Consider the following 26,577-nt stretch of genomic DNA (forward strand, 5'->3'; position numbering starts at 1 on the left):
CTTCATTATTTTAACAGTGCTTAATTTTCCCTTCAGGTTTCCCCTTGCCATGACCTGCATAAGATTCTCTGAGCCCAGAAGCTGATTTTTCTTTCTACATTGGCTGATCAAATAAAAGATATTAAGTCTTCTTGCAAATGTTGCTTCTGATTCCTTAAACCAACATGGCTCAACAGAATATTATTGCTATATCTGTATCTTTTATGTTAGGTAGTCTCTACTTTCAAATTCATTAATATACCAGCTTTAGTTTCCTATGTAATAAAGTATATTATCATGGTGTTGCTTTCTTCTTCTTGCTTTTTTTTGCTTTCACTGTGATCAGGGGATGAAACAGTATTCCTCTTCCAATTGATTTCCTTTCTGTTTCTGCAGCTTTTGAGACCTGGACTCTGTCCTTTTAAAAGGGTTACAGCAACAGTTGAGTAAGACTTGCTGAGCTTTATTTTCTTTCTCTTCTGGGGACTTCATATGCTTATTTGTCTGTTTAGAAGGTCATCTTCAATGTCTGTCTCTATTATCCTCAAAAAAATATGTTCCCAATGAAATCAGTGTGTCATCTACACTTTTACATGGGGTTCCTATTGGTTTGAAGTGATGTGCTTGGCTATTTTTAAGGAAAATAAATGCAAAACAGAACTGGAAAGTCAGTGGTTTTGGGTTTTTTGATCATTCCTAGAAAATACCTTTTCTTGAGCACTGGTCTTATGTGAATCTCTTAGGGAATGGCATCAGGAAGTCTATTATCTGCTTTATCTAAATAGGCAGCAGTTAGACAATTCCACTGTTACTGTATCCACAATAGGCCACAGGGATTCATGGGTAAAGGTGTGAATCTCCAGGTACCATAAAAGTTGGAATTTGAAACCGAATCATAGGTATTGGTGTGTGAAAAATTTCTCTTTGTGATTGGTATGTAATAAGAAAATACCTCAACACCTTTAAACTCCCAACTCCTGGCTAGCATGAAATGGAAATGTATCTAATTCCTTTTCAAGACAAAACACCACAAGATTTTTATATTCACATACGGAGCTTCAGATTCAAACTATTTTCTACTCTAATGTTTCTTTAAATAAAACATTTCAAAATAAAGTGTATTGCACTCAAGAAAGTATGACTTCTCTAGTGGGCTTTACATTTGTTAGATTGAGAAAACTTTCAGTATTCTTATTATTATCAAAATATGTTGTGAGTAAAATATCAAACTGTCAGAAATCTGTCAGAATCACAGACTGGTTTGGGTTGGAAGGGTCAGTAAAGATTACCTAGTTCCCACTCCCTCACTGTGGACAGGGATGCCACTCACTAGATCAGGTGGCCCCAGGCAGCCTGACCTTGGACACTTCAGGGATGGGGCATCCAGCTTCTCTGGGCAGCCTGTTCCAATGCCTCACCACCCTTTCAGTGAAGAATTTCTTCCTGGCATCTAATCTTCTTGTCTAAAAGTTTTTCCCATTGGCCTTTCTGTCCATGTAAAAAGTCCCTTTTTAAAATTTTTTTCCCCCTAAGTCTCCTTATAGACAGCAGTGAGGTCTCCTCAGAGCCTGACAAGAGAATTTCGGAGTAACTTAATCACAGTCATGTTTTCCCTTCTCATAATTTATTTCAGTCTTTCAGCTAAACCTTCTAGTTAGGCCACAGCTCTCAGCACCAAAGTTGTGTTGTTCATTCAGGACGTGCTGATTCAGCTGTGCGAAATTCAACTTGAAAATTCAGAAAGAAAGAAAAAAAATAGGTAAAAGACTTGAATGAAAAAAAAAATAATATTGATTTTCTCTTTTATAAATTCATTTTCCCAGTTTGGACAAAACCCATTTTCTCTAAAGAACCAGTCCTTATTACTGAGTTGCATAATTTTTGGATCTCTCCGTTCCTTTTACTCTAGTGAAAGAAGATACTTCACAATCTGCTTTTGATACACTTGCAGTATTACCCATTGGAATATGGCACACAGGCATTAATTTGAATCAACAGATAAGACAAGACAATATCTCTAGAATCATTAATAATAAATATACTCAAAAGAACATTTCCTGAGGCATAAAACAAATACACAAAGGAAACAAAAGTGACATTGACATAAACAATTGTACCTTACAATAGCAACCTAAGGCACAATCTAAACTCCCACAGAAATAGTTAGAATTCCACCTTTTTTCTCAAAGAAAAAGCTGCTCATCTATTGTCCATGAAATGTAATCTGCTATAAAGCATTAATCACCCATATTCTGGAAAATGCTTGGTTATATTCCCATCCACATCTGTCCACAATTAACATATGATCACAACTCTTTTTTTATTTTCTTCTTGTACTGTTTTATCACTTTTCTTACAAAGGTTAAGGATTACTTTCCTCACTTAAATACAAGCCAAATTCAATTCAGATATACTCAAAAAAACATTACAAAACTGATGCTTTGGGATTCCATGTTTGTTATTGTTCAGTGACTTTCATATTAAATCTACACAGGGTAAAAATCAAGGGATATTGTTTCTTTCTCCTACCTGCTCTCTTTGAAAGTTATCCTGAGATCTGCTAATTAAGCTTTACTGAGACTGTTATCTACAGTGTCATCATCAGTAGTGATATTCAATCTGTCAAAGCTTGTTTTTGTTTTAGATAAAGAGATAGAAGAAAGCTAAGATACAACATGTTCACCTGTGCTTTTAAAATTTTATTAAGACAAATACAAAAAAAGCACAGTTGCTATGGTCATATACAGAATCACAGAATATTCTGAGTTGGAGGAGACCCACAAGGATCATTGAGTCCAGCTCTGAAGTGAATGGCCCATGCAGGGATCAAACCCACAACCTTGGCATTATTAGCACTGTGCTCTAACCAGCTGAGGCAATCTATAGAATTGTCTAAAGTGCAAATTCTACATCTTTTTCTGAAGTATGTAATTCTTGATATTGTTGAAGAGAGAATAGTAGGTAAGATGGAGTTCTTTTTTGTCAGCCCTTCCACTGTTTCTAAGCAAACCACAAAGCCTTTTAAAGGATCAGTTAGTATAGCCAGACACAAGCTTGGCACAGCAGCCAAGATCAAGCAAGAATGGTTGAAAAAGTTTGTGGTGGAATTGTTGGGGTATTTTGTTTTAGATCTTTCCATTCCTTTTATTCTCTCATATGCACTATCCCTCAGTGTGATTGTAGCACAGCATCAGGGAGTGAGATGAATCAGGAACTGATGCAAGCTTCAAAATATAAAAAAAATAACCAACTGAGAAGGACAGTAAATATTGAGAAAAAAATGAAGGGCAGAACAGGGTCTGCTTAAGCAAGCAAAGCTGCCAGAAGAGGTGATAATTAAAACAGTATGACTGATTGGCAGTTTATTAGGGTTTTCCAAGGTTGTGAGTTTTTACCTACATACCTCTTTCTCTTTTTAAACTCTCACTGTAACTGAGCAAATAATTTTTGAGCTCCTCATTTCCTAGTTAATAATTTCATTATTAATTTCTTTTAGATCATTAAATTATTTAATGTGGCAGAGTATTCTTAGTGGGAGAAGTTTTATAGTGACAGACATGTTTTGTATATTGTGTTAATGAATGAAATTATTGAGCTATTTAAATGGATATTGTTAAAACCCAATGGGCAATAAATTGTACCAAAAAAAAAAAGAAACCTTTAATGTCAACATAACGTTCTAAGGTTGAAATCTAATAATTGCTTTGATTGAATATTAAGGTGCAATGTCCTTGCTCTGACAAATCTCTGCTAGCTTATTACTGCTTCACTAAGGAGAGAGTGTGTTATTAAAAATTCAGTTAAAACAAAAGTCAGGTTTTTGTGCTTTAAATTGCATTGCATAAGAAAGAAAGTGTGGAGAGAGAAGTACTGAGAAATAAGAGAATGAAGGAAAACTCAAAAGAAAAGAGACCAGAATAAAAGTGGTAGAAGAGACCATGGGAGAATGAGGGTGTAAAGAGCACGAAAATATCTATAAAGGAATCTTTTGCAATTGATACTGCATGTATTAATTGCATATACAAATTACAAATGAGACAAATGCTTCAGTACTCTTTCTTCTCTTTGCTTCCCCCAAATGCATTCAACAGCCTGTCTTGACATTTACAGCAGAGATGGCCAACCTCATGATGCTGCAGGGAGTTAGAAAATTCATTTTTTGACAGACTACCTACTCTCTGTGTAGGCTGATGTTTGTGTTCATTCATGACACTGGAGAATTAGATGTGGGTCTCCAGAAGGTATCACTGAATGAAAAACTATTTTCCTTGCAAGGTGTGTTGTAGAAACATCCTTGAAAGACTTTCATTAATGCTAGGTCTTCTAAAATCTCTGTAATTTCTAGTTCTGACTTAATATTTTGCTTTTCTGTATTGGGAAAATGCTGAACAAGTTGGGAATCACATCCTGATTTATCATGTATAAATATTTCACGAGATCCTTATTTACCCTCCTGTTTTCTAAGATACAAGATCTGGAAAGACTGTCTAAGAATCACCTCTGATGAGAATTGAAAATGAGAGCTTCTGTATATTTGGAACCATAAAATGGTCTCATTTTGGGATAAAATGGCTTTCTTTTTTAAAAGCAGTTCTTTTGTTTTATCATGAAAGACCACAACAGTCGTGACATCTTCTACATGCTTTCTCTCAATGTAAAGTCAACAGTTAAATGTCATTTTTGGAAACAGTGGGCAACTCATACTGAATCTGCATCTAAAACCAGATTTAGACTGAAAATTAAATTACAGAGAAGAAATACTATCTCTCTTCATCATCAGAATCATCTTTCCTGTTCTTAATTATAAAAATATTTTGGAGTAGCTTGCCATGAATTCTCTGTGATCATCAAGTTTGACCCTAAATTGCTTCATGAAGAGTGTGTTTCAGCATTTTCTGTACAAGTGCCTCTTAAGTGTTGAATATTCTTAGTACTTGGTTTAGTAGTGCTCCCACTGGAGATTTTTTACTTTGTGCCAATAAACCTGACTTATTTAGCACTGTTGGCTCTGGTCCACTATTCCTTTGTTAAATGTTTAGCACTTGTAAGTGTTGTGACCCTTTTGGCAATGCAAGTAATCCTAATTCCAGCAATTTACACTTGTCACTTTGCTTTAAACTCCATTACTGCACACTGAAATTCTTCCCCAAAATGGTTTGGAGACCATTTAACAAATAACAAATTGGAGATAGAGGGATTTTGTCCATTCTGTCACAATTAATTATTTATTGCGATTTTGGTTTTGTCTTGCAGAACTGTGACCTGGCCCAGCAGAGCATTGTTCATATTGTTCAGAGTCCACAGAACAGTCAGAACAAGGAGAAGACAGAAGATAGCTGTATTGGAGGTGTTCCAAAAACCTTGAAAAGAGAACCTGAGAGTTTAACTCGCATAGATCTCAGTACCAGCATCCTCCCATCGGTCTCTGCAGGGTTGGCAGTTATTCTGGATACTGGAAAAAACAGTGTTTCACTTCCCTCTGAAAAATCAGGTAATTAATTGTCTTGCAACATTACAATATACATTTCTAAACATGTGTCTTTTTCTTTCTTAGAGTGAGTAGTTTTAGTTCCATACCACAGGGGAAAAGCCCCCAAAATATATGTTTTATTTTATTTATTAAACAAGAAATACAACAATATTAATGTGATAAGCATCTAATGTGTCTTCTAGCAAAATAATTTTACTTTGTGGATAAAATTAGTGATTTCTTGTGTTGCTCCTGTCTCTAACTTGTATTATGATCATATTTTTATAAATTATTGTAAGATGGCAAAGCCCTCAGAGGTCCATGAGAAGGCAAAATATAGTCTCTGTAAAATTTCCATTATGGAAATTTCCTTAACTAGAAGTTGGGCATCTTATGCCTTGAAAATATGCTTAATTCCTAATCTGTTGTGATGCTTTCATAAACATAGAATTTATTTAAAAATACTTACAATTTATTTAAGATTTATTAAATCTTTGCTGGCACAACACATGATGGTGATGTTTCATACTGTGGATATTTGCAGTTCTTATCCACCAAACGATTACTGAGAATATCTTCATTGTGAAAAATAATCTAAGGCATAAATTACTGCCAAATGATCTTACTGACACTGTGTTGCCCCAATGAAGATACATCATTCTGTGCAATAGCAGGTTCTATTGTGATTTATCATAATAGTCATCAGAGATGTCTTTTTATAAAGAACAGTACACAAATAGCCTTTTTGCACAGAAAGGTAATAGCAAATATATATATCCAGAGTAAAGAAGATAAATTGTGAATATGACAAGAGATACCTCTGTGACTAACCTGGCCACAGAGATCATCTTGCTTAACAAAATGGCTACTAACACTGCTAAAACAACTTCTAGAGAATTTATTAAGTAGCTCATGCAGAAAATATACAATCCATGGGAGGGTCACAGAAGTATTCCACAACTGACTTGGTCAACCTCTCACTGCCAACTAATGATGAATGAGTGCAGTTTAGGAGCAAATTAGTACCCAGCTTAATGATCCACATCTCCCAATCTGAATGAGTAATGAGCTAAGAGGGACGCATGCTGATTTAAATCTGGTAAACTGGGGACAGGGCTTCAGCCTGGCCTTACTCTCAGAAGCAAGACAAAACTGTGAGCCTTTAAACATTACCACATATTTAATTTTTTCATTACTGTACGTATGTACACGAATTTAACAGCTGTGCATGACTTCACAGAATAGTTTATACGTGTATAAGGACTTTTAAAATGTGTCATGTGGCATTTGTCTGCAGACCACATACTCTGTGAAGCTAAGTATAAATTGATAGGTGTCTTCCATTGCAGCAAATATGTTCATGGCAGAATGCAGGAGGACAACATACATTGATAAAATATGTGGGCTAGTTTAATCTGTGATTAAATTATAAGGGCATTTTATCATAGAAGAAATAAAAAAAGAAGAGCCACTCTAATGACTGATAGTTCTTTGTGAAAGGATTTTAATAAGTTCTTTTTAAAGGCCTGATAACTTCATACCTTTTTTGATTCTCACTATTAAAATTTGTCCTTTTGTCTGTTCAGCTCCACCCTTTTGTTCAATGTGGGGAACTATATTTTTTTTCTCCTTATGGATTTAGGGTGAGTTAATTTGTAGTCACTTAAACAAAAAAAAAAACCAAACCAAAAAAAAAAAAAAAAAAGAGAAAGAAGATTATTCCAAAGATCAGTTTTGCAGTAAACTTTACTGTGTAGCAAGTATTTCCTTTGGCATAAATGAAATGTCTAATAGTAGTAGGAATGAGTGGCTGAAGAAAGCAGGTACCATCACTGATAGCTGAAATTATACTTAGCAAGCTGTTACCTTAGGAGATGAATGATTGTGATGATCAGTCTACAGTAACAACCTAGACATGTGAATGAGGTATAATCTTTATTTTTTCTGTGTGTAGATGACAAATTGAAACATACAATTTAGAGGCAAAGGTTTAATTAATTGATTAGGTTAATATTGTTTATTAACAATCTATTGTTTATTAAGTCTGACATGTTATTCCATAACCACAGTGGTAAACACTTAGAGTTAAGTCTTTCTGAAGCCTAAGTTATTTTTATTTGTTATGCTGATCCCATGTTCCTGCTCTGATTTTGTTTTATTTGCCCTCCTTTGAGTTCTGAAGAAAAAGGTTTGTAGTAATTTTCACATCACAAGACCTTCTCCCTGAAGCTTTTGCAGCATTTGACTGCTAAGATAGTATTTTTGAAGTATTTCTGTGAATGCTTAGAGGCCAAAATGTAAAACTTTACCAGACAAACCAGGAGAGAGGCACCTCTTGTTGTACTGTACTGTTATTATATAAACAATATACTTAGGTACTATGAACTGCTGCATTTGATGAGGCAAAAACCTCATCAAATATAAATATATATATATATATATATATATATATATATTTAGCCTGGCAATGTGTCTCCACCAAGACTATCATTTGCTCCTTGCAGAAGCATGTAACAGGACATCTTCCAGCTCACCCCCACTTTTGTGTGAGTAATAAAACCAACTCCTGACTGCTCTGGAGATGCATCTTACTTGCATTGTGCTTTTCAGACTACAGTGTGTTTCTCTGTGAGAAATTCAGAAATTTGAAAGTCATTAGCAAGCTGACAAATACATGAAATTGGATCCAAATTATCTCTTCATCAAAGAACTCCAGATTTCCTGTCTTTGCAGACAAAAGTAGTAGAAATGCCTTTTCTTCTCAGTTTTATTTGTTGCAGTTTTGGAGATTTTGCTTTTATTTCTTTGTTTGTTTTTGTTGTTGTTTCTTTGTTCTGAAATTACTTCACAGTTTATAGGCTTTGTAATCTCAAATTAGATCCAGGCTGGGCAGGGTTGTGGTGTAGATCTGTCTCCCCATTTGCATGTGGTGTTAGGCTGAGTAGGACTACCCAGTACTGAGCTGAGAACAACTGCAACTATTTCTTATCACTTTTTGAGAATTTCATCAAAACATGAGCACTCATCCGTTCAAAATTACTTCCAGCATGGAAAGAACATTTTATTGTCACTCAGAAACATGAAGCTCTGACCTAATATTGCTTTTCTGTGTTGTGAATCCAAATATCTAAGGATTTGCTATTCCTTAAAGGAGATAAAAAAGGATTCCTAAAATTTTTTGTGTCATTAAACTGTATTTTTTTCCAAAGAAAATTAATTAGTATAAAGATTTTTCTTTTCCTCTGTCATGTGTACAAATCATTTGTGGCTTAATTATAAAATTAATTAATTAATTAAATATACCTTGGGTCCAAGGTATTGTAAATCAGTAGTTTGGAGAAGGAAAATCAGTATTCTCTGCAATTTGCATTTAGTAATTAGGCCCTTTTTCCTAGAGTTATAAATTTTTTTTTTCAAAAACAAATTGCTAGAGTGCTTATGCTGACCTTTCTTAAATTTCTTGAAGTACTATTACAGCATTTCCTGGTGGCTACATGATTCTTATTCTAGTCCTCTTTCACAGACATCCATTTGAATAAAATTGATACTGCTGTACAAGAAAAGGTAGTATTAATTACTTAATATGCAACCAATGTATTCTTTCAGTAGACATATTTGAGTAACTAGTTAGGTTACTATTTATTTTTGGATTTGGTGCCCTGACAGTTTACTTTTATATAAGGATTCAACTTATTTTAATTTAAATGAAAATGCATCAAACACCACATTATGATTTAGTGTATATTTGATTCAGATTTTTTATAATATATTATTTTACAAACTTTTAAATATTTAATGCAATACTAATTTGAGGATCAATCTACATCCAGAAAATGGAAGGTATTAATTTACGTTTTTAAGAAATGCAGAATAAAATACCAACTCAGGAATAATATATTAGTCCTGGGAAGCAAAGCTGCATTTGTCTTCATTACACACTGTAAATTTTCTGTATGTACAACTCTGTTTTAAAGTTCAAAACAAATTTTTACAAAATTCCTGCATTGATAGCTCTTTCTGTGCTAGTGGTTAGGTCCAGCACTTTGCTAATTGCTGTCACTGTTAGACTTTCACTGTTAGGCCTTTTATCTTAAATTTGCTGTCAATGTACAATGCCATAACCTGATGCCATGTTCCTTGCACTGATGTGTTGTAGTCACCAAAGCTGAGTTCATTGGGTCTGACAGCTCTTTTAAAGGAGAAATTGGAACTAAAGCACTTGTCTTCCTTCTTCTCCATTTTTCCTTTCTTATTCGATAGTTTTATGATACTTGTCCCTGTCCTGAATCTCCTTTGTGCCCTTCACTGCTTCCATTTTTTTTGTTTTGCCAACTACCTTTCATGGGTGTTCCATACCTGGGAGAATTTCTGCCCATTTACAGTCCCTCATGCATGTTTTGTTTTGTGTTACAAGCTTTTGAGGGTGCCTCCTGAGACAAAGATATGTGCATCTGTACACCTCTTTGTTGCTTTGGTAGTCACATATTTGATACAAGATGCTTACACCTTGTGCCTGACTAGACTGTCACAGTGTTAGAATATGTTTTTCATAAGTAACCATCTTTCAAGTATGTGCATCTCAGGTCTAAAAATCTAGGTGTATTAATAGAAGAGTATGGCAATATCATTTTCATAGTGTAAAGAGACATCTGATGTAATTTTTACTCAATCATACAAAATATTTCCTATGTATTGAATGAGAATTTCCCAAAAATTTAAAGTTCTCAAGCTGTTTGGTAAGTGTTCTATGACAGGAGTTGAACTGTGATCCGTGTTTGAAGCTGTGAGATCCAGAAGGGTTTTTATTGATGATCCAATAGTGAGATAGTGTTAAAGTGCTCCAGTTCCACTTGTTTTCAACTGCTGAAATATATTGCAGTCATAGAATCATGGAATTGTTTAGGTTGGAAGAGACCTTAAGGTCATTGAGTCCAAAGGTTAACACATCACTACCAAGTCCACCACTAAACTGTGTCCTTAAGTGCCACATCTGAACTTTAAATACCTCCAGGAATGGTGACTCAACTCCTTCCCTGGGCAGCTTGTTAATGTCAGTACATATTAAATTATCCCTCTTGATGCTGTACTTCCTTTGATTATGCTTTGTGAGTTTGTTCAGAGGTAGGGAAGGCATGCCCCTGGGAAAAGGTTTCCTTTTAAAAACACGATAATGTTTTCATATAGTACTCTGGTTTTTTGGTGCACAGCAAAAAAAGAGTTTTTTTAATACAAACCACAAAACCACAAAATTGCTATTATGCAAGATCAAACATGTTGCCTATCTAAATCTAGTTCTCTTCTTTAATAATTTCCTGTTTTGTAAACAATAATTCAAAAGAAAAATGTTCTTATTACATAAAGTTTTATTTAGAGAAGGCGAATTCCTGTTTTCAAATAATCACCCTGTCTGATTATCCTTCATATTTGTTATCTGGGCAAGTTGACAAGACTGGCAATGGTATTTTCTATTCTAATCTTTGTTGGGCAAAAACAGTCTCCAGTGTCAATTCAAGGGCTAATTGAAGAAGAGAGGGAGAGTTTTCAGCCCAGAAATTAACTATTGCTAATTCTCTCAACATTTCTTTTAAGAGAGTTAAGCTTAAGAAAACTACTCTGCTTCCAGTAGGGTTATGAAAATTTGTCATTACAAAGTCCTTGGAAGTTTGCTCTTATGTATATTTTATCTTCTGTTAGGGTTATTAACCCTTGACAATTCACTGCTGCAATTCTTCTAAATTCTATATATAAAAATTGATATCCCCTCTTCACCTTCTAGCAACAGCAGAAAGTGATTTTATAAGACATTAGCATAATGGAACCTTTTCAATAAAATGATAAATTGAGCCCATTTCAGAAAACAGAACGCACACTTGATAATTTATTGCAGCCAGTGCCATTCTGGAGACCTCATTCATATCATATGCTTTTAACACTGATGAGAATGGTGTCGTTTTCCCATCACGCCTTGCACGTCTCTGAAATTAATTTGAGAGGAAAAATGTAAAAAATGCTCTTTTCTAATAGAGGCTAAAGCTCTTCCGGGAATGCTTATCTTTACATGACATAATTATCTCTCATGGACGTGTCTAATTGCTTTATTGTTTTTAAAAGCCCTTCCATGTTAATTGAACAGTAGCATTTGCTGACTCCTGTGCCCAGGGGTGGGGTGGAACAGAGGCATGTTCTTACAATGCATTTTGATTGTTTTTTAGGGAACAACATGAATGGACTTTATTTTACAAGTGCATCACTTGCATCTTAACACCCCCAGCAGGAGGTAACATTTGTAGGTGTAAAATGTTCTGTACTGATTAAAAAAAAAAACTATGCATTTTATGTTTTCCAGAATAATTGTTGACATGAATTTATTACTGATGGTACTAGGAAAAATAGGAAAGTAACACTTAGGAAACATCTCTTACATGTAAAACCATTGATAATAGTGTTTTAGGGTGATTCTTTTTTGATAGGAAGAGTCCAATTCTGAGGCACAAGTGAAAATCATAAAATCATAGAATGGTTTGACTTGTGAGGCACCTTAAAGATCATCTAATTCCAAGCCCTCTGTCATGAACACCTTTCACTAGACCAGGTTGCTGAAAGCCCCATCCAACCTGCCAGGGTTGGTGCATCCTCAACTTCTCTGTTCCAGAGCCTCAACACTCTCACAGTAAAGAATTTATTTCTCATATCCAACCTAAACCTATCCTCTGTTATTTTAAAGCCATTCTTCCCTGTTCCATCCCTGCATGCCCTTGCAAAAACTCCCTGCCCAGCTTGCCTGTAGTCCCCTTTAGGTATGGGAATGCTGCTGTAAGTGCTCCTGGAACCTTCCCATCTTTGGGAGGAGCAACTTCAACTCTCTCAGCTTGTCTCTACAGGAGAGGTGCTCCAGACCTCTGATCATCTCCTTGGCCTTCTGGATCCACTCCAACATCCTTTTGTTGGGGGCCCCAGAACTGGTTACGTGTCTCCAGATGGGTTTTCATGAGAGTAAGAGGGAGGATCACCTGCCTTGCCCTGCTGGCTGTGGTTCTCTTGATGCAGCCCAGAATATAAGTGGCTTTCTGGGCTGCGAACACACTCAGCACATCCTCTCATTCACCAATACCCCCAAGGCCTTCTCCTCAGGGCTGATATCAAGCCATGCCCAGCCTGTGATTGTGCTTGGAATTGCTCTGACTCGGGTGCAGAACCTTGTGCTGCAATTTCTTAGCTGGGTTGCATGTGCTGTGGCACCAATTTTTTGTGTAACTACTGCCTCAGAATCACAGTTTTATTAGTGAGGTATCCAGGATCTGGAAATTCCTATTTAATCATCAATCTTAAGAATAAAAGTACTATTTTCAATTGCCAGTTCAAAAAAAAAAAAAAAAAGAATCTTTATATGCACTGATACACCTGAAACTGTATCTTCCAAGTCTATCTGTACTGTTGACACCTCTGTGAGTATTCACCCTTAGGTCTTATCTTGAGAACATGACAGATTCTGAGTATATATTATATTTTCAGTTATATAATACCAATATATTAACAGTTACAATCAACTACTGCTATAACTGGTATTTGCAGATGAATTCTTCAGATTAAGTTTTCACAGTCTGTCTACCTGTAATGTTTTCTGCATTTCTGGAGTAGAGGATCTGCAACTACATTGCAAGCCCATGCAAAATTAAAGCCCATGTGGTAGAGATTGAGAGCTATATAAATACATATAGATAGATAGGTGTAGATATGTTCATATTTTAACTATCCTCCCCTCAGCAAAACACAGCTTGAAATATCAAAGGTGGCAGCTGCATCCTGGAGCAAAGTGCCCCAGGGGTCCTTGAAAGCCATCATGTTTGCTGAGCACCATCAATCTCTCTCCAAGCTTCCATGATGCCCTGCTAGAGCAACAGTCAGTTCTGTGGGTCTTGACATTTACCTGTCAAAAACAGGAATAGAAAAAAAAAAAAAACATATGGATATGGAAATGGGGTCTTCATGAGGAGGATGAGGAGACAGAAAGACACGCTCCAAGTTGAGCCTGTTCGTCATATACTGTGCTTATTGGTGTTCAGCTTCCCACAACACTGTCCACTTGCCAGGGATTTTATTAAAAACCCTGGTATCTTGGTTTTCAGTGCTAGCTGACATCTTATTGCATTCTGGCTATGAAGGTGGTTTAATCAAAACCACCAAAAAAGATTAAAAGTTCACTTGAGCAACTAAGGTAGCAGGAGCCACAGTACCTCGTTTTGTTCACCACAGTTTCGTCTTTAGCTTTGTCACACAATACTCAGCATGTATTTCTGGAAGGAAACTGACTGGCAACGTTGGTTTTTGATTTAAAGGTATCTCTCTTGGCAACTGAATTTTTTTTCAACTGCAACTCTTCCCTAATAATTAGCTTCCACTAATTATTTTTGGAGTAGCTGAATCAAACATCAGTAGTTTTTTCAATGAAGTCTGTGCCAGGATGATGATATGGCCAGGTGAAGGTCATAATTAACATTCTTAGGGATCTTTTCCAAGCAAATTTTAATTCTCTTCAAAAGAATGGTGTATTTATTCTAATAGTAATGAAATAAATATCAAAATATCCACTATTTTCAGCTGTAAAATATTAAGATCTAAATTCCTGATTTGATGCAGAGTAGTGATTATGGATATTACATTGTAATCCCTCTTGATACCCAAAATGGGATGAATAAGTAAAGATCATCTTGTCCTGGTTTCTAAACCCCATAGCATTGTTCACAGTAATTTTTAACTTGTTGGGTATATAACGAGGTCCATAGCTGAACTAGTATTTGACTAATTTTGAGCAATGTCTTCTTTATATTGTGAATTATTTAAAATAGAAATGCAAAAAAAAAAATCTGTTTCAAACAGGAATGTTACCAGTCCTCAATATTTTGTCTCCTAATCTGTAATAGAAATTTTTTAGGTACACTAAATCTAGCAGTGTAAATGTGAAAAAACACATTTTATATCTGCTATCCAGGTACAAAGATCTGTGTTTGACCAGCAATATGTAGATAAATAAAACATCTTAATGAAACATTGCCACATCTAAAAAACATCTAACTTTCTGCACAATCTCTATCATATTTGATTTTGCTATCCCTATTGTCCTGTAGCCCCCTCTGGAGTCACTTTTTCTGGCTAAATGGCTTATAAATATACTATAAATAGGGCATAGCTGCAAGGTTGATTACCTCCTGCACAGATACATAGTAGAACAGGAATCTGCATTAGGTTATCTTAATTCTTTAGGAGAATCAACTAGAGATCAAATGGTTACTGATGAAGGAGAGAAGGAGGCATTTGACGGAAATCTTTTCTCTTTAGACTCTGTAGGAATGTCTTCTACATTATAGTGTGAGTTGGGAATTCAGCAATAGAAAGGAGAAGCCCTCCAGCACATAACTTTGACAAACTGTGAAAAGCATTGTATGGAAAGAAAAACAACAAACCAGCTTTCTTAGGTTTATGTGAGACGGCCAGAGAACAGGCTTTTGTAGAGATTAAGAGGTATGGAGTACATCTCAAGTTGAATGTACAAAATAGTCTTTACACATTTCTGTTTGACTTCAAGAAACCATTCTACAGAGTTGATTTGTTTAATTGATTGGCGTGGCACCCCAGGGAGCAACTGAGAGTTCAGCTGGCAGCCTCTGGTTTGGTGTTACACTAATTGTGAGTGGGGTAACGAGCAGCTGCTAAAGCCCCATGCTGTACATAGGATGGTGAGGAGGGGAGGCTCTGCAGGTCATGTGGTAGGAATGCTAACATGGGACAGAGGGTGGTTTCCTAAACTGACAGGTTTAAGAATGATAGCAGGATTGGTTAAATTAACGTTGAGCAGAGAACTGTTATATAATCTAGCCTCTGAAATGCAATGAACATTTCATATTGGTATCACATTTGAAGACACTTTACATATAGTATAAAAATGTGTATATAAAAACTGATGAATCAATTAAATTGGTAAATTAACCATATATATATATTGATAATATCTCTTACTGAGAAGGCTCACAGGACCTGCAAATTACTGCATTCTCACTTCATCATAGGTTTGCATTAAAGGAAAAAGGGATAATTGGGAGTAAAAGTGACATATATCGACATAGGAACATTAGCTTTATTCATTTTGATTGAGAAGCCATTTGATTACTTCTGGATGACAAAGTGTGTCATCCTTTTGTTTATGAAGATGATCAAGCCAACAGGTTTATCTGGCTGGAGCCACCCCAAAGGGTTTCCCCAAAGTGCAGTGGGGAAGGGCATGAGCTGAAGCTCAAAGCTTTCCTGTGTAGAATTATGTATCTTGGCATAGCAAGGGAGATCACTAGATCATGGGTACTATCACCTCTCTGTGAGGAATTTATAGATGTGTTGAGGCATCTGTAAGAGTTGAAAGGATAGGATTAGTTGGTATCACTGTTTCAAAGTCTGAGACTATTATTTCCATGCTTCTTATCAAATAACAGACATAGATGCTCAGCAGCCTCTACATGTAAACATGTCAGTGAGGATTACTATGACTCCATTTTCTGCACATTTTACTTCAATGTGATGAATCTTGCTGCCTTTCAGCTAATCTGTGCATGGGGAATTCTGTTAGTTAATGCAGAGCTAGAGGAACTTTGAGGTTTAAATTCTGAGTTTAGAGTGCATTCTCTCTTTGCCTTTCCTTCTTTTCCTGAAATACTTTGTTCTGTATTTTCCTTCCTCTACAGAAGGAAGTTAGCTCTTAGCATGTGTCACAACCGAATTGTTTTAAAAAGTTGCTGTTTACTGCCCATTGCTTAAATACCTAGTCTGGTTTTAATAACCTGGAAAAACTACTATCACTTCTTCCCAAACCTTTTTGGTCAATGGTTTAAAGAGATAAAGAAACCTCTTGACTTAGGTTTGTGGTTTAAAACAGTATTCTAAGTGCAAAAGGATGTTGTTGTATATACAACATTCCAGTTCAGAGCATATGTGAACAGAGAATGTGGAATTCTAAGCTGACCTTTTTCTTAAAATCATTCCTACTCTTTACAATATAGTCCTGGTATTGCATTATATAAAAGTGATGCAATGACCATGCCATTATGCTGACAAAACATAGCATGATAAAGGGCCGTTTTTACTCAATCTTTTCCATTTTTCTGGACAAGGCTTTAAAAGAAATACTGTCAATTTATGTCTTTTCACTTGTAAAACCAGCTAGGGAACTTCCTCAAAATATTACTTTTACTGAAATAATAAGTTACTTATGTCATTAAATAGCACATTTCAGAAATTAAATAGTTCAGTTTTAAAAGTGCTGGTAGTGGTATTTTCTGTCTGTATTGAAAAACATTGTATCAACTAAGTTATAGATACATCTTTCCTAAGCCATTTTCCATCTCTCTTTCATTTCTAAGAGAAGTAAATCGTCATTAAAATTCTGGTTCTGTGGGAGCTTCAGAGTGTGGAGCCTGACATGCATGGCATTGAAAATGAAAAGAAAGTACCACAGGTCATTTGAAAGGACAGTTTCTGTGGTATACTGTTATTTTGCTATGCTTTGTGACACACTGAAATGTCAGAATTAAAAGCACTAATGAGTTATGTAGTGCATTAATGGACAGTTCTGTGAATGATGTATCTGTGGAATTTATGAATGCAAAGCAAAGATAGAATTGCACATGCCACTGAAAATGGAGAACATGATGGATTTTTACAGCTTTTATGCATTGTTTTCTGGGGTAGGTTTTTTTTTTGTTGTTGTTCTTTTTTGGTTTTTTTTTTTTTTATTTTTCATTTGATTGAGCTTTTTTTTGCTTCTCAATTCCTCTTTTAAAAATTCCTAGCATTTAATTTACTTTTTTGATTGCCACTGAGCATTGAGCTGACATTTTCATAGAACTAGCTATTATACCCCAAGATTCTGTTTTTGTGTGATAATAACTAGTCAAGACCATCACTGTTTGGGTAAAATTATTTTTTCTATGTATATCACCTCACATTTATCTACAAATAATTTAATTTTTCATTTTACTGTTAGTCACTCAGCATCCTGCAGTCTTCAGTCTTCTGGTCGGGCCTTAATTTTTACTATCATATCTAACAAACTTTGCCACTTCACTGTTCATTTCTTTTTCTAATGGTGAATACTCAAGTCCTGGAACAATTTTCTTTTGGGACTGTACTGAGAAAAGTGATCATTTATTCCTGAACTTTATTTCCTGTATTTTAACTATGTATTTGCACACAAGAGAATTTTGCATTTCATTCAGTAACAATATAATTTCTATTTAAAAACTGCTGAGAAAGGTTCTTTTTATCATAGAATTATTTGGTTTGGAAAGGTCCTTAGAAATCTAGTTCCAATCCCCTTTCACAGGCAGTGACACCTTCCACCAGACCACTTTGGTCAAAACCCCATCCAAGCAGGCCTTTTTCACTTGAAGGATAAAGTTTTAGTACCTTGAATAAATCACTTATCATCCATAAACCTTGTTACCTTACTATATATTCCTTGGGTGTTCTGAAAAACAAACTTTTCCAGGATGTCATGTGTTAGGGTGACAGATTGTAACAAACCTAACAGCAAGAGTGTTGTCCCTGGTTTCCAGCCTCTCATAGGTGTAATTACTTGAGTTGTAATTATAGTTGAGTAGAGCTGGGTTTTTGGGGACACAGGAAATAATTAGGGAGCTAGTACAGAGAAGCAAATCAGTAGGAATAGCCATTATTTTGACTTCTTCAACTTCCCTCCCTCCTTGGGTGTTTAGCTAGTTGTGTCAAAGGCCAGTTGTGAAATGGGCAGTTGTGTAACCTTGGGTCAGACTTTTATTAGAAGAGCTTTGTGAGAAAGAGCTGCTGGTAGCTTTGTCAGAGGTTTTCACCTTTCACATCCTCAGTGGGCCCACTGGCCTAGGTGTTATATTTGAGCTCAGGTTCTTTCCTTTGTTCCTGGGTTATGCTTTTAAGTGTGCTGTGTCTGGATGTATATCTTGTATATTCTTTTTTTCTGGCCTGATGTGGGTCCAGCCTTGTTGTTATGGACTTTCTTGATGGACTCTCTTGATTTAATTTTTCAACATTTATTAGTTGGTTTCCTGAAACTGTGATCAACTGGATCTGCTGCTTCTACTGAAGCCTACACTGAATGATCTGTGTGACCCACACAGCCTTCTGGAGCATCTTCACTTCCCTTCATGTGCTTAGGCTTAAACTCAGAAGTCACTCCTCCAGCTGCAAATTAACCAGGCCTAGCCAGGTGTCATCACCACAGGTCACACAGGGTTCCTTCAATGATGTAAAAAGCAGCACAGGGTGAAGCTTTGTGGGGAATATCATGATTGCTGCATAGTGGTTTCCTCATGCACAAGAAGTACATTTTATGGGAGACCTTTTGAGACTCTTAAGTCTTGAATACTTTGTTGTTGTATACTGTTTTTCTCCCATGTATTATTTGCCAGGTTTTCAGCAGTTTCATGAGATTTCTGGTTGTTTGGGGGTTTTTTATACCATGTTTTCCTGTCTGGCAGAATCATCACAATTGTATTTTGGTTTTTTTCTTCTCTTTTTTAATATTTCACTCCTTATTGTTAATGTGAACATTAATGTTGAAATTTGCTCCTTTGAAAATCAGAGAGCAAGCTGAAGAAGAGAAGGATATATTGTGAGAGGTAAGAGAAAGGTGAAGCTTATATAGAGGTCAGGAAAGGGAATGAGACAAGGAAAAGGTAATTACAGAAGTTAGATGGGTAACAAGATAATGAAGGATTTGGGTGAAATGAAAAAGAAGTGGAGGAAAATTATACTGAGGCTCAGAAAAGTGAAGCAGATTATTCCTTCATGATAATGACTGGAAAAGAAAGACTAATATACTAATTCCACTAATTTAAGATAGAACAAATGCAGTGCTTTTTGCATATTTTCAATTCATAGATGTCTCCTGGTTGTTTTGTTCTCACACAAATTTTTTTTCACTGAAAAGGTATTAAAAAGATAAGTGTTCCCCATTGTCTTTGTCAAATAACTTCTGATACTCCACCTCTTAGGAATTACACCCTCTTCAGCCAAATTTGAGCTCTTTTTAAATTTTTAGTCCTTGTAACAGTGACAAGTCAGTTTCTTTTTTTTCTAAATAGCTGTGTATTCCATGTACTTTAACTACCAGAGATCCATAGACATTCTGCAAGTCCTATTTAAGTATCAAGAAAGAGTTGTGGTTGGTTTGTTAGGTTTTTTTTCAGGTTCATTCTGTTTCATATTTTTCACTACAGAATTCTTCAGCTCTTAGTCATTAGTTCTTTTGTATGGCATCACCAAGTGGGGTTCATCTTCACTGATTTTGAGGTTTGCAAATTAGATATTTCTACCACACCTTATGGTTCTAAATACCCACAATAAAAAGAAACAGACCATTGAGACACAATTTATCTGACATGTTTATATGTTTTTATATCTACTTTAGGATTAATTGAGTCAAATCATAAAAGTGTCAGTTTTTCTCACTAGAAAATATCACAATCAATTAGATAAATCTAGCTGTTAAATAAATACCATTTTCATGTTCTAAATTAGCATCATAAAGAAGAAGTATAATCTAGAACAGGTAGAAGTTTATACATGTGTGCATCCACATACATGGGTCTGGGGAGGAAAGCTATGTGCTCTGTGAAATCTTTGCAGACAAACAAAAGTGGTTAAAGGACAAAAGTTAATAGACAAAACATAGCAATTGTATTTTTGCAAAGTGAATGAGACCTTATAAGTAATTTCTACTTCTTTTTTTTTTTTTAACTGACCTTTATGAGGAAATTTTCACTTGTTTGAGTCTTCTGGGTTTATACTTCAGATGTTTTTTCCTCCTACTGTGTTGAATTAAACAAATTAAACAAATTAAAGTGAACACAGTTGGAAGAATACTTTTTTGCTTTTTCTTCTGTGGTATTTTTAATTATGTGGGTGTAAATTGCTAAAATAGTCTAAGGACTCTGACAGTCTAAATTTGTAATTTTACAGATTACAACTAGTCTAAATGTAAATATAATGGAAATTGAAACAATGCTAACTTTATGTAGTTTTCAATCTGTTGATCCATTTCCTGTAGCTGTGTCCTGTTGTAAATAGGTGTTTTTAGGAAAAACTCAGTAAATAGGTGATTATAGGAAAGTAATCAGTATAATCTATATGAAAATGTAGTTAAAATGAAAACAGTAGATTTTCTACTAATATCCCTATTTAGATTTTATTCACTTAAACAGCCATAGAGATGATAATGAGTGTTTTGACAGATTAGTGATTTCAGGATCAAGTCTATAGTCATTATGACTAATGTTTTCTCATTAACTAGTCATGCATATCAAAATAATTGGTCTGTGGTATGACTAACATGTATGAACCTCCCAGACCATGGCCATCATTAACAACAGTCCTGAGGAGCTTAAAAACCTAAATGGGGAGGAGACAGTATAAGAATACTGGGATACACATCAGAGAAAGCTACTTCTTTTTTAATATAAAATGCTAAAGGAAAAAACAGTTCTAAGTATTTTTTGGGGTTTTTTTTGTTTTTTTTTTTTTGTTTGTTTGTTTTTGTTTGGTTGGTTTTTTTTTTTTTTTTGTGATGTGATATTTGTGAGGAAATTAGCTTTAAAGAAGTACAAAAGAGAGAATGTGACTTACTGTGGTGAGAGGACAGGTCCAGACACAGATCATAAATGAGAGGCTTCTTGTATTTATATAATCCTGCTGTTTTGGGTTGGTTTTTTTTTTTTATTTTTTGGCCAGTAAAGGCAACTTAATTAAGTGAATTCCATAGAGAAAACCATCAAGCATTTTCCTAAAACTAGCATGTAATAAGTGGCTTTAGATGATAATATTTGGAAGTGAAAACTGCAAAATAGAGATTGCTTTTGGAATTCTCATTAGTTTTTAAAGTTATACACCCAAAAGGTGTGTGCCTCGTGCATTTACTTATATGGTTGGTTCTGCAGCAATTTTAGTGATTACTGGCACCATGCCATAATTACATTCTTTGTTACTGTTGATATGTCAGAGCTGGTGCATAAGACAAATTTCCTTGTTCCTGGGTCTTTCAGTTTCTCTTTGAAAAGGGGTCCAAGGGGATGCAGTCTCAGCCAAGGACCATGCTAATGTAGTCAATGACATGAAAAGTCAGTAAAGAGCTTAATGCTGGTCATCAGTGTTGTACTGTAAGCCGACTTGCAGAATTTACATTTTTAATTAAGTCTTTGTTTTGCCTGGTGATGCTGCTCAGGACATGCACTTAATGATGTAGCTGCACTTTGTGAGAATGTGATCCTCACATCTGCATAAAATGGTGAATATCTTCTGAAAATCTCCATTTTACACACTCCTAAAATCAGTATATTCCTCTTGTCATGTCCCTTTCCAGCTTACTTGCTAAAGCAGATATTTCTAACGTTATTCTGTGTCTCTGAATAGATCTGTGCTGCTTAACTGCTCCAACCCATTATATCATAAATTTGTTTCTTGTGTTTCAAATTTGTGCGCAGGGAATGTGTTTGGAGAGACTTTTTATATTCATGAAAACCAAAAACAAAATTGAAAGTGCTAAGAAAAATGAATATTGAGCTAATGTAGTCTATTTTTGCACAGAGCAAATATCAAGCTAATGCATAAGATTTATCCTCTATAGTAAATCAGCAATATGTCTCATTTTAGGCCTCTCCTATGACTACTATTTTTTACTGCAGTATTCGGTCATGCTGATTTATGCCATACTATCCTGTGAATATTTTGCAGACTATTATCAATAAAATAATTTTATCTTTGGCTCCAGATGGAATGAGCTTAGAACACAAAGCAGACAGAGAGCATGATTCCTGCCTCAAGTGTTTTAATCCTTGAAATAAATTTTAATCCTTGGCATAAAATGTGAGACAGTGACACAAGACAGCAGGGAGTGGAGGACTGGATCAGGAAAAGCATCAGCCAATTAACAAATTACTTTATGCTGTAAGGGCTCATGTACTCAATAAGATGGTTCTTTTTTAACTGGAAGGGTTTCATTAGAGTCATGCCAGAAATTAGTTTGGAGTGTAGGACTGAACTAGGACACAGCCCTGGCACCACAGAATTACTCAGGATGAGTGTGAATAAAAGCAGCAATTTCAGTAGCCCCATTAGACAGCCCACATAGGAAATTGGAACAATATGAGAGGACTGGTGATAACAGAATAGATAATGGACTCTGATCTCAGTTCCTGCTGTTGAGACCAAGTCAGGAATAAGTGTCTGAAATCATCTTGTTTACTGTGGACCTCTACTAGCAATACCATTCTTACTTTCTTAAGTCATGGAGCATTCCCTATGAATTGTGCTAAAGGCACTGACCTTTACTCTCATTGATTGATCTGCTGATCCTGCATATAGGAATGCAGGAATCCTCCTTCTCATATGCAATACCATAGTTCAGATTTGTGATGTGGATTTTAGCTCAAATCAGTTCTAATCCAGACACGCTCTCAGTTCCAATAATCAGAGCCTCCAGCAAAGTATGAGTGAATGGATATCCAGATGGCCAAAACTTTGTCTTAGTAAGTTTCACAACATTGTATCATATATTAAATAGTTCAGTATAAGTATTTTTTCCTTTAACTATTTTAATCCCATAAATGTGTTTTAGACTGATTCATGAGGTGTGCTCTCAGTCTTTGAGTTGCAATTATTCATATAAAAAGTGTATAAGTGTGCGAATGTATGGATGTGTGTAATTTCCCACAAAAACTGAACTGAATTCCATTTAAGTTCTATAATACTTTATGTTCTGCCATGGTGGTCAATACTTTCCAAGAAAGCACAGTGAAAGCACTTGATAGATCAGTTAACTAAAATTAGTTTTGGATGTATCACTGGTATACTCCTACATAGCTAATGTTTCTGAAAAATGGAAAAAGTGTCACAAAATTTCTTTCAACAGTGTACATATTCTTTGTAGACATCTACTCACTTTTTCTTAGATGAATGACACAGTTCTCTGAGGTCAATAAAATTATATTTGAGTTACATTTATATTAAATTTGATTAAGTTTAAATAAGGAAGACATGAATAGGTATAAAATGTAATTGATTGGCATTTTACATTGGCAGAACATGGGGTCTGACCCTTTGCTGTGTGACGGACATGTAAAAATAAAGGAAGTCAGCCATGTTAAAAAAAATTTATTCCAGATAATATTTACTGTGGTAATGTGCTAGGATTCAAATGTACCTAAAACATGTATTGCTGATGAATGTAGGGAGAAATAAGACAATAGGGAGAAAGAGAGTGAAAAACTTTTCACCTCTAAGGAATTGCTACTGATTCTGAAGTTCACTACTGCTAATGGGTCAAATCTCCTCTTGATACTGAGAAATTTTTGTTTGAAACTTTATCCTGGTCTCATTTCAACTTCTGATGTTAAGCTTGAATCTCTGAACTTGGAGCTGTCCAGTCTAGATTAAAACCATGTCAGAGATATTCCAACATTTTGCAAGGAATAGTCATAGCTATTCTAAAAAATGCCTCACTCAAAACAGTGACCAGCATTGCCTGTGAAATCAAATTCATTATCATTGCCCTGGGCTTTCTTAATTCTCTTCATATCACATTCTGATCCATACTTTTACAAAACCAAATGCATTTAATTTCATTTTCCTTGAAAATTGACTTGGCCTAATATCTTGGCAGCAGTTTGAAAACTGCTAGGTTATAAGGCTGCCAGCAAGAATAAAGAACTGGCTTCCAGTCTTCCATGAATAGAAGTAAATTTTCTAAATTAAATATTTGTATTCTTTTTATGATATCAGTCAAATTAAACTTTTAAACTTCATCTAAAGAAATTTTCATGCAATTTGACCTACTAAAAATGCAGCTAGACAATTTTAGAGTAGAAGTGAGACGCAATATATGGAGGGCTGGACTAATTAATCTCATGCATCACTTGCCAAGGATTTCAGTTGGTGCTCATCAGTGGCAAGCTCTGGATGCATTAGAGGTGTAGTTTACATGTACTAATTGATCAAGAAGCAGGAGCTACTGGAAGGTGTTAGGAGCTAGACCAGGCAAGAAAAGATGATTGCAAAGCTGTCTTCAGAATTTAAAATGATTTTAACATATCATTAATAGAGTCAGAAAGCTTTCATGACAGTTTGCTGCTGATTTTCAGTATACATCAAAAGTGGTTGTTTGCTGTTTGTTTGTTTTCCCTCTTGACAGGTGCAGCAAGTTACAACAGTTTTTATGTTTTTTGCAAAAATTTCTGCCAAGCTGTGAAGCCTGGAAAGCTGAGAGTCCGTTGCAGTGTGTGTAAACAAGGGACCCTGACGTTGGCAAGGGTAAGATTTTTTGGATTTGTTTCAAGGTTTTGGGATATATGGAGATGACATATCTAGTCTTTTCTATTTACATACATATGGCTATGTATAGATGTAGAGCCCCAGTCCTTGAAAGACATACTTAGCTCTTTATTTGAAAGACTAATGATTAACCTGATTGTATGCACAATTTATACAACTACATATGTGCTAAAAAGATGTGTATTTAAAGCTTGGAGCTGTTGTTAAGGCCGCAGAAACACCTAGGGGTGTTTCACAACATCTAGGTTGTGACCATTGTAGACTGAGGCCAGAATTTTTTGAATGTGTAGTTGAGAATATTAATCCCTCCTGCCCTGTTGCAGCATGTAAAGACAAGGAAAAGTGGACAGAAAACTAGTAAGGGGTCTCTCAATCTTGGTTTGCACCCTAAAAGGAGAGAGTGTTGGGGAGTGAGTTGAATGTGCAGAAATGTAAAATTTTGAAGGGTTTTTTCTTCTGAGTGCTGCTAAATTTCACTATGTTACTGTTGAATCTGAGTCTTTCCTCTCTCCTAAATCAGTGGTTGTCAGCCAGGTTTGATATGTGAAAGGCTTAGGTTTTGAAGAAAACTGAGCCATACCATCCTATGGCTTGGTTAAAGGGAACTTTCATATTCACCCCATGTTCAAGTATTTAAATTTGTCTTTTGCTGTGGCTTAAAGTCTCAGCTTTGTGGTCTCAGTGTAGCACAGTACTTCAATGTCTTTACATGTAATAGCACTGTAAAAAAAACCCAGCAATTAAAACCTCAGGTTCTGTATTCTGCTTGAAAAGAATAAACCATACTATGCTCAAATACATCTCAATTTATGCTCAAACACATGAAGTTCAAATACATCTGATTCAAAAAGCCACAAGCAAAATACCCCTCAAGCTTTGTGTGCTATTCCTGAATTAACCAACTACCTCTGATTTATTTCAGAGGCTTCAAAGTGTTGCATTTTGTGGTGTTCCAGATGAACACATCTAAGGGGATTCTTTTTCTCTCAAAATTTTTATTTAAATATTGGTGATTAGTGATAGGCTTGAATCACATATAAATAAAGACAGAAAAGAAGACACCATTAATATACATTTCCAGTGGATAAAACCACAGACAATATTGTATCCAGGTTGTATACATGAAGTCAGAGCTGCTGAAAGGCATTGTTTTTATCAATAGATCAGTCTGAATCTTATAGATTCCATTGACATCAAACACAAGTCCTTTTCTAGAATCAGCAGTTTCCTTCAGCATGTCTGCTTTTGGAAATGACGACTTTCACATCTGTGCTGTTTAATTTGGGATCATTACATTCCTTGTGTTAAATAAACCTAAATAAATTTCCAAACTTTTCAGCTTTTACAGTATCTACACTGTTCTTTGTTTTGGAGACTTAAAAAAAATACCCTAAAAACACCAACCCTGTATTTTCTCTAGGAATTCCTCACAACTCCATGGTAGAAATGATATTATAAGAAGTTTCAGTATTTATAGGTATACCTATAAATAACTTCTGATAGCCTGGAATGTACGTGGGCCTACATTCTTTTGGCAAATACGGGTTCAATGACACAATAAATATATGCAGACTGATAAATTCAATTGAATGAGCAGATTACAGCTGCTTCTTCTTTCTATTAGCATATTTTACAGTACATATGAAAGCAAAGTATCTGGAAACTTGTAGTGGAAGCTGTTCCAATTTTCAAGGTTGATTCAAAAAATGCCAGCTTTCAGAAGATTTGATAAGGTACTTAAGCATAAAAGTACAAAAGAGGAAAGG

General features: G+C 35.4%; 1 protein-coding gene across 1 annotated transcript in view; it reads left to right on the plus strand.

Moving 5' to 3' along the window:
* Positions 1 to 26,577, plus strand: part of PRKN (parkin RBR E3 ubiquitin protein ligase) — a 665,258-nt gene that overhangs the window by 205,092 nt on the left and 433,589 nt on the right. The window contains exons 3-4 of the mRNA XM_079333471.1: positions 5,233 to 5,470; positions 24,672 to 24,790. Of these exons, the coding sequence (XP_079189597.1) occupies positions 5,233 to 5,470; positions 24,672 to 24,790 (357 nt within the window). The remainder of the gene's footprint in view (positions 1 to 5,232; positions 5,471 to 24,671; positions 24,791 to 26,577) is intronic.

The sequence above is a fragment of the Erithacus rubecula genome, assembly GCF_903797595.1.
Source record: "Erithacus rubecula genome assembly, chromosome: 2".
NCBI classification, from domain to species: domain Eukaryota; kingdom Metazoa; phylum Chordata; class Aves; order Passeriformes; family Muscicapidae; genus Erithacus; species Erithacus rubecula.